Raw genomic sequence first — 9,257 nt, 5'->3', positions numbered from 1 at the left:
ACAGGTTGACTCATTTCGGTTCCGGTCCTGAATACATCCGAGTTTATTATTTTACTTCCGGATCCAGATATTATTTATATCCGGTACAGGTTGAACCCGGTTCAGATTATCCAGGTTTATGTGGATTTGAGCCAGATCCGGGTTATTTTGTCATCCCTAATTTCATTAAACCAAACCGATCCAACAGCAAACCGATCGGTTTATGATTAAAATTTTAAAAAAGCAATATTGAAATTCCTAAATTCGACAAACCGCCCTTCGGCCTTTTTATCTATTTTTCTTCTTAGGACCTAAAGCTAAAACTAATAGATCGTCAGTCGACCCCTTCACATCCGTCTTTCTGGGCTGCGCCGCTGAATCGCTGTCGTTCGTCCGTCCGACGCTGGCTCGTCGCTGCGCGTACTTTTTGTATCTGATTAGCTTTCTTTATAACATGCGATATTAGGATTAGGGTTTTTTATTATAGGCCTCTGAATTGGCGTCCGGTGTACTCTGTTCTATTATAGTCGTATTGAAAGTTAAAGGCCAAGTATTTTCCTTGTTTGTTGGTTTTTTGTTATTATTATCATTATTATTGAGTGCTTTTTCCTACCAATTTATTTGTTATCTTCCATTCAGTGCTGTACAATTAACGATTATTATATTGATTGTGCTACATACAGTATTTGATTTCAATTTGATGCTTCTCAAGGAATAAAAAGAAAAAGAAAAAAGATCAGTTGAAACGTTTGTAAAAATATATCAGTAAATATATGATTAAAAAACCCTTTTGATTGGAAGAAAAAAGCAAAAATCAGAAAAAGAATTTTGAAAAATAATTGTAATGGGGAGCAGTAACGGGCAGCGATTGGGCATTACAGAGCCCATATCGTTGGCAGGACCAACGGACGATGATTTGATGAGGACCCGCAAGCTTGAAAAGGTTTCAGTTTTGAATTTTGGAATTCATTGTTCTTAATTTTGGTTATGGCTCTTCAATTGATTTTGCACAACTTTTTTTTTGTGTTTCAGTACTTGCGGGATGTGAATTTATATGAGAGTCAAGAAGAGGCTGTTAGTAGAGAGGAAGTGCTTGGGAGACTAGACCAGGTTTTATCTCTTTCCTGAACTCTCAGTTTTATATTGTTATGTTTATGGTTAGCTGAATGGTCCAAGCACCCATGATCAAGCAGTTTTGTTGGTAGGTTTCGTTCAAAAAATTTTGAACAAAAATAAAGGTAAAGAGGGGAGGAAAATGATGAAAAATCTTAGGTTTAAGTTTTTTACTTTGATGGAGAATGTCAGAAATGTCTTTGCTAATTTTGAACCTTTTTATGATGTTGTAAAATTAACAGATTGTGAAGATATGGGTTAAGAAAATTAGCCGTGCAAAAGGTTTGAACGACCAACTGCTTCAAGAAGCAAATGCCAAGATATTTACCTTTGGTTCTTATCGGCTTGGGGTATGATAAATATTCTGTAGGTTACTTTGTATGTGATTCTCCTTTCCCTATGCTTATGATTATTAATTATGCTTACATGACCATTGATTGGGTGTCCCTGTACTTGTATAATTGGGATTATTTCAATCAGAGATGTTGTCTTGTAAAAGTAATAGAACCTGTCCTCGTTTTTGGAAGATTAAGTTCATGTTTTGTTTTATAGGAAGTTTCTGGCGACAATGATTATCCTTAATATTAAGAAAAGATTGGTGGTGACTATAGAAGTCTTAGTTGCTTCTGAACCTGTTGGTGTAACATGCATTAAGATTTATGCAAGACAAAAAAAAAAGTGTTTTTATGGTCAAGCCTCAAAGCAGAGAAATGATGTGGGAAATATTTTAGACATATGTGAGCAAGATGCTATCTTATGAAGCTTATTTTTTATTTTTCATGTTAATAGGTGCACGGTCCCGGTGCGGATATAGACACACTTTGTGTGGGACCTAGGCATGCAACACGAGAAGTAAGATCAGCTCTTGTATTGATGGTTCAACAATTTTAGTTTTAGTGTAGGTTGAATTGTTTGATGAACTTAAGAGTGGTTCTCTGCATTGGCTGTAGGAAGACTTCTTTGGTGAGCTACATCAAATGCTTACAGAGATGCCTGAAGTTACAGAATTGCACCCTGTGCCTGATGCTCATGTTCCAGTTATGAAATTCAAGTTCAGTGGTGTTTCCATTGATCTTCTTTATGCAAGACTCTCTCTTTGGGTTATTCCTGAAGTAAGTGCTGGCTTATCGAAGCAACAACTTATCTTTTGTGATTCCACATTGACAAAAGAATGCCTCCTTTATTGCCTTTTAGTTACACATTATTAATATTTGTTCATTTACCTTTTTAGTTATTATTATTGTTTCAATCACTGGAATGGAATGTTTTTACTATGGCTTCAATTTCCAAGGTGTCCCTGGTGTTAGGTATACATGGTTAACTCCGTACTTGAAACAGTGAACTTCTAATACTGTTGTCTTCTGCAATTGCAACTTATTCTACTTTTTGGAGATATTAACTGATAAACAATCAACATAATATTAGTAATAACTGACTCTTATTGGAAAGATATTCTGCCTTGAAAGGAAGAAGAAAAAGGGGTTTTATGGGACTTTGCTGTCTTGGCTATTTTTTGGTCTTATGGAATGAAAGAAACCTGAGAATCTTTGATAGCGTAGTTAGGGAAGATCTATAGGACAAAGTGAAGTTCTGGGCTTCCGTCTGGGCTGTTGTTACTGCTGAATTAAAGATATTTCTTTCCTTTCTATTTTCCTTATTTGGTAAGCTGCTGTATCCTAAAAGGGTTGCATCCACAGCAAGCTGTGATGTTTTTGGGTTTTTGGGCTATTTTTGCTCTGTATATTACGTTCTTTTCTTTTTCTTTGGGCTTCTCGTCCATATTTTAGTGGATTTATTGTCCCATTGATCTTTGTGCATCTCTCTTATAGTTTAATATATCATCTATTGTTTCTTAGCAAAAAATAAAAAATAAAAAATAAATAAATGACTTGGTAGGTATAGCCCAATCACCTTTTTTCGGCCCACTTTTATACTTGTACATGCTACAAGCACCGTAGCAAGATAAATAACAATGATTTTCTGTCAATTTGAGTAGTGACGAGTACAAATTTTGAGGTTTATCATATATCCAGGCATATTCTCTGATAAGTGCAGGGATGTGTCCTCAGAATCACAATCTTATAAAAGCCATAATCGGTAATGCATGTCAGAGCTATACTCTGTCTGTGGTCAGGCTTAAAGGATAAATATGAAACAGTTCAAATAGTGGATGAAAAGGATGATAGTTTTGTTTAGATGGCTGCTCCTATGAAATTGAGCGTGACTGAATTAGCTGGGATTCCCAGATCCTATGGGTAGGATGACTATTTAATTATTGGAAATGAGATGAAGATGGACCTTTGGACTCTGTATTTGCTTGGCCACACCAATAATCTTAAGGTTGATGAATTCTCTAATTGGCTTTGAGTTTGTATTTTCATGTGGCAAGGGGGGGTTGCTACTAGAAGTTAGAACCATTGCTACATTTTGGACAGGTAACGATAGGTTAAGGTTGAGGTATGTAGAGTCAATCAATAAGTCAGAACACGAGGCATACTTCTTGCTAGTGGAAACGTTGGTGAAGATTTTAAAGATCATTTTTATGAATTTTAGGTTGTGGTGAGGATTGGTTTTGGTCGAAGTGATTGCTTTGTGATTGGTTTTTGTTTTTTAAACTGTTTATTTATTTATTCATTCATTTTCAATATTCATTTTTTCCCTTATGTAGCATTTGCCTTTGCATTTTCCCTGACAAGCATGATCTCCTTAGAAAACTAGAGTAAAGTTCTTTAAACAATCATTTACTTCATCGATAACATGCTCCTATGTTGTATAAAATTCCTTATGTTGTAAATTTATGAGTAACAGTGTACCCGCTAATAGTCGTTTCTAATATTTTAATACTGTTACAGGACTTAGATATTTCACAAGACTCAATTCTGCAGAATGCAGATGAACAGACAGTTCGTAGTCTTAATGGTTGTAGAGTTACTGACCAGATTTTGCGTTTGGTTCCAAAAATACAGGTTGTGGCTATTGGTTTTAAAATTTTCTGATCTAATGAATTTCAGATTCTGTTTATTTATTTATTTTTTAATCTATTATGTTGTCTGTGTGTATGTTTCTGTTTCTTGTGGTGTAGAATTTCCGCACGACATTGAGATGCATGAGATTTTGGGCTAAGCGTCGTGGTGTTTATTCAAATGTACGGAAGATCACTTATTGAGAAGATTTGAATACGTCCCTTAATTAACTATGGTTCGCACTGTTCGATTTCATAGTTTTGATTAGTACTCCACTTGTGGTACTGTTTGTTTTGTCATGAACAGGTTGCGGGGTTTCTTGGTGGTATAAACTGGGCATTGCTTGTTGCTCGGATATGTCAACTATATCCTAATGCAGTGCCCAGTATGTTGGTTTCTCGGTTCTTCAGGGTTTATACTCAGTGGCGCTGGCCAAATCCAGTCTTGCTTTGTGCCATAGAGGAGGGGTCACTTGGTCTTCAAGTTTGGGATCCGAGAAGAAATCCGAAGGACAAGTATCATTTGATGCCTATAATAACTCCAGCTTATCCTTGCATGAATTCCAGCTATAATGTGTCAACAAGTACCTTGCGGATTATGATGGATGAATTTCAGCGAGGACATGAAATTTGTGAGGTATGATCCATGGTACAAGCGGCTATTTCTCATTTTTCCATTTCAGGGTGGCATGTGAATCGGGAGATAACAAATTCCATAAATGTTTTTGCTGTTCGTTTAATTCATGTAAAATTCTCTTGAACGCCGCCTTTTGTATCAATATGTTTTTACTACATTACTAAGTTGTTCTGGTGACTTGGAGTGCCCAGAACTATAACATGGATAAATGGAATTATCTTTCTGAAATGGGTTCCATCAAGTCTGCTATATTGAGCCTTACTTTGGAGCACAGGGGAAAGATTGACGTTCTTGTTTTGATAATGATCATCTCTGCATATATGGTTATATGATTGAATTTAGGCTTATGTTTATTTGAGATTGCAGGCTATGGAAAAAAATGAAGCTGATGTTGATTGGGATACACTTTTTGAGCCTTTCACCTTTTTTGAAGCATATAAAAATTATCTACGGATAGATATCTCTGCAGAAAATGCTGATGATTTAAGAAATTGGAAAGGTTGGGTTGAGTCTCGGCTCCGTCAGCTTACATTGAAGGTTAATGCCACAACTCTTCATGCATGGCTGTTTGCATTTTTCACTTCTATAAAGGTGACCCTAATTTTGTTATTTCTGTGACTTAGATTGAAAGGCATACTTACAATATGCTTCAGTGCCACCCGCATCCAGGTGATTTTTCTGACAAATCAAAACCTTTATATTGCTCATACTTCATGGGCTTGCAGCGGAAACAAGGAGTTCCTGTTGGTGAAGGTGAACAGTTTGATATTAGGTTAACTGTGAAGGAGTTTAAGCAAGCTGTCAGCATGTACACGTTACGGAAGCCTGGAATGCAGATTAGTGTTGCTCATGTTACACGTAGGAACTTACCTAACTTTGTATTTCCGGGTGGGGTTCGACCTTCTCGTCCTTCAAAAGGAACTTGGGATAGTAGGCGGGCTTTGGAACGTAAGGTGTCAAGCCATACTAAACCAGGAGCAGATGATGGAAGGAAGAGAAAACAGACGGATGATAATGTAGATACTCACTTGAGAAATGCCAAGTGCCATGCCACAATGCCTTCCTCTAGTGGGGAATTTCGTGAGGGTAGCCCTATTATGAGCACGATAAGTTCATCTTCTATAAATTTACAGTTTGAACATATGGACGCAAATGAGTTAGCGGGATCAAATAGAGAAAAAGTTGAGAATAATTTGACAGACAGCATAAGAGGTTCTAGAAATTCAGTGGAGGTTTCCTCGCATAATGGTAAAGTAGATGGACCCATGATAGGTGATCCTCGTAATAAAGGCCTATCATTTAATTCATCAAACTCTAAAGATGCTGAAAAGCTGGCAATTGAGAAGATAATGTCTGGTCCATATGTTGCTGACCAAGCTTTTCCACTAGAACTTGATCAGCTTGAAGATGATTTGGAACTTAAAAATCAAGCCAAAGATTTTGCAGGGAGCACACAAAACAACTCTTTGGGGTCTTGTGCAGTAAATATAGCAGCAGAAGCAACACTAACATCAATGAATGGAGGCAGTTCTTCCTCTGCTTTATCCCCAAATGGGGGCTTAGGGGAGCTTGAGGTCTTGTCTGCTAACCTTATAACTTCAATTGGTGCCTTTAAAGTTTCAACATTTCTATAAGGATAAATTTCTTTTTAGCCCCCAATAAGAATGATAATCTTCAACTTATCCCCCAAAAGAGTGAAAATATCAATTTACCCCCATTTTTGTTGGAAAGATGCAGGCTAATGGGCGGTGTGATTATTAACTTTATTTTTGTCTTGTCAACAGTAAATGGGGATAAATTGATGTTTTAAACCCTGGGTGTAAATTAAAGATTGTCATTCTAAGTGGGGGGTAAATCAAAGTTTACCCGTTCTATATAATTATCTCACTGGATTGTTCTGCTCTGATTTTCAACCCTATTATGCTTACAGTTATTTGGCTCCATTTTGGTTACATTTATTTGAGAAAATGTCATAGGTTTCTGAATTTTTCAACCTTAGGGAGTAACTAATTTTTATCTTTTTTCCTTCGTAAGGAAAAGGACTATAGTAGGGTTGGCAAAACTCGGGTCCGGGTATTGCAATGCCCAGACCTGGCCCAGATATTTTTAGATGCTCGGGTCGGGCTTTTTGCTTTAATCCGGGTACCCGGATTTTATATTTTTTAATATTATATGTGAATATTTTTTTTTGGTAATTTTATAAGTTTTAAATTTATTTCAATAAAATTTGACATGAAAATATAAATTTTAAGTGTTTAAAACTTTATATATGTGTAATAAATGAGTCAAATAAATATAAATATTTAAAATAATATATTTTATAATAATTTTTTTAATAAAATCTGGGTTCTGGGTTTATCAAGTGATGTCAAGACTGGCCCGGCTTCATACCCGAGCCGGGTAATACCCAACCCACAATGCCCGGGTGTGGTCCAGGTTCGTACTGGGTGGGTATTTTTGCCACCCCTAGACTACAGGCATGAAATAATGAAAATAGACATTAAATTTTGTAGGAGCAAGGTGTAAGTGATTTTGTTTTGATTATAGTCATTGCAATATGAAAGCTCTTTAGTTCGTCAGGTGATATTCACTAATAAGTGTGCACCAATGTGGTATTAGATCTGGTCAGGATGACTGTAACAGCTAGAGAGAGTTAATAAAGTGACATTTGATGGAGAACACAGACTGTTTTTAGATGCTATTGAAAAATAAAAAAATATACAATAATTCAGTCTTTTGCTAATATGCTATGCGGATTATCTTGCTATCATCACTGCAAGTGAACTGACTGTTGTTTCCCCTCCCCCCCCCAAATTCTCTGTTTCATTCATTTAAGCCTGTGGAACTGACAGCGCCTTTCTCAAATGTGATCCCTTCTGCACCTGTGCCGCAGCGTAAGCCGCTAATCAGGTAACTAATGGTTCCAATTTTTATCAAAGAATAAGTCAACTTGTTCATACGATGCAATTGATTGTGTTTTTGCAATCGATTGTATTTTAATGATTCAGAATGTACTATAGTTTCATCTTTTTCCTTGACTGCTATCTTTTCTTTATACTCTTCTACAATTTCTTTATTTTTAGTTTTAACTTTTTTGTCCAAAAGTCCAAATGAATCTTATAAAGTGAGTCTATTACGCTTCCCCTGGATTGACTGCATTTGACTATTCCATTCTTTTAAACAAGCATCTGAATATGTTACCTTCTTCTGTTCGCAGGTTGAACTTCACTTCCTTGAACAAGGCGACGTAAAGGGGATTTCAGGGGACTTCAAGTCTCAGCTGGAGCCTCGAGCATTACTTCATCTGGATGACTTGTTAAAATCTGTGTATAGCATGAAGTATACAATTTTATTTTCTACTGTTGTAATAGTAGTAAGTATTAATGATCAATAATTTTTTAGCGCATTTCTTCTACTTTTGTTCGTAGTTAATGTGTATTGATTGTCATATGAATGTGGTTGTTAGGCAGCAGCCGTTCTACTTTGTATTAACAAAATAACAAGCCTGTTTGAAATTATATGCACCCTATCAATGAGCATAATCCTACCCAGGCAAAATTTTGGGGTAATTGTGTCATTAATTCAAACTTCATGGGGTATCTATTAAAATATTTCAATTTTTATTTACTCGTGGAACAAGAGTGGGTTCTTTATCATTGCTATATGAAGTTCGTATAATTGTATCCCAAAAAATGTGGTATATTTTGCGCCGTTCAATCAAATATCGATCATAATATATGATCGAATAACGAAGCTAATTTATGTAAAATTTTGCATTCAAATTTTGTAAGCATTGTGGTATTGGTGTTATTGAGGTACACAATTTCTAAATTTGTATGGGTAATGTTAAGTTACATGTATGTACCTTACAATCCTCTCACATGAATAGTATATGGATACTATTCATGTGAGAGGGTTGCAAGGTACATGCATGTAACTTAGAAGGATCCAATTCATAATATCTAACAATACATCGTTTTAAATTTTGTCAAGCATATTTTAAAAGAAATTGTACCAACAAGATTTTTACCCCTTCTAATGTGAAGATCTATTTGTTTAAGCTTTTTGCACTTCATATTGCTAAATGTTACATAAACATTTACAACTTGACCTGTCCAATTATTGGAAAACGAAGCTCTCTAGAAAGTATATCTAAAAAATTATCGAAGCCTGTTACCTAGTTGGAGCTCTTGCAGTAAAAATAAATAAGATGTTAATTTTGTAAAAATAAATAAGATTTTAATTTTACATTATAATTTAGGACTAAAATAAGAGACCTAAAAGATAATGTTAGTTGGGTTTTGTCTACTCTTTCTTTCAATAAATTGAAGTTATTTAAATCTGTATATTGATTAAGCTCGATAATCATAACAACACGCTGCTATTATTCGTTGTATTTGTTGGCTGAATCAAACGGAGAAAATTAATGGAAGCAAGAAAAATCAGTGGTGGAAAATAGGACTAATTTCCACCGAAATGAAAATACAACCATCATTTGTCGCATCATGCTTTATAAGTCATCATTTATCACATTTTGGGCAAATTTGGGAATGCTATAACTTCTAA

At 35.5% G+C, this 9,257-nt stretch overlaps 1 protein-coding gene across 8 annotated transcripts; it reads left to right on the top strand.

Annotated features, from left to right (window-relative positions):
- Nucleotides 1-257: 257 nt before the first annotated feature.
- On the top strand, nucleotides 258-8,268 carry LOC18038706 (nuclear poly(A) polymerase 1). Of its 8 annotated transcripts, none has more exons than XM_006428660.2 (12): nucleotides 258-922; nucleotides 1,012-1,089; nucleotides 1,335-1,442; nucleotides 1,882-1,944; nucleotides 2,043-2,204; nucleotides 3,945-4,058; nucleotides 4,175-4,237; nucleotides 4,362-4,691; nucleotides 5,058-5,228; nucleotides 5,315-6,265; nucleotides 7,528-7,601; nucleotides 7,909-8,268. In XM_006428660.2, exons 1-12 carry the CDS (start codon nucleotides 824-826, stop codon nucleotides 7,940-7,942), a joined length of 2,247 nt encoding a protein of 748 aa, XP_006428723.1. In that variant the 5' UTR covers nucleotides 258-823; the 3' UTR covers nucleotides 7,943-8,268. The 8 variants fall into 8 exon arrangements, with proteins under 8 accessions (XP_006428723.1, XP_006428722.1, XP_024037387.1 ...); XM_006428659.2 differs by having other exon boundaries at nucleotides 5,058-5,282; nucleotides 5,417-6,265; XM_024181619.1 differs by having other exon boundaries at nucleotides 5,034-5,228.
- The last annotated feature ends 989 nt before the right edge of the window (nucleotides 8,269-9,257 follow it).

The sequence above is a fragment of the Citrus clementina genome, unplaced genomic scaffold (assembly GCF_000493195.1).
Source record: "Citrus clementina cultivar Clemenules unplaced genomic scaffold, Citrus_clementina_v1.0 scaffold_6, whole genome shotgun sequence".
Lineage (NCBI taxonomy): Eukaryota > Viridiplantae > Streptophyta > Magnoliopsida > Sapindales > Rutaceae > Citrus > Citrus x clementina.
Note: the sequence above shows the minus strand (reverse complement) of the source record. Positions and strands in the feature narration are given on the sequence as shown.

What these genes read in the sequence shown, in the direction of transcription:
- LOC18038706 (XM_024181619.1), top strand. Translation starts at nt 824, where the DNA reads ATGGGGAGCAGTAACGGGCAGCGATTGGGCATTACAGAGCCCATATCG. An exon ending in TTGGTTCTTATCGGCTTGGG is followed by an intron (nt 1,443 to 1,881) that starts GTATGATAAATA and finishes TCATGTTAATAG; the next exon opens with GTGCACGGTCCCGGTGCGGA. An exon ending in GAGGACATGAAATTTGTGAG is followed by an intron (nt 4,692 to 5,033) that starts GTATGATCCATG and finishes GATTGAATTTAG; the next exon opens with GCTTATGTTTATTTGAGATT.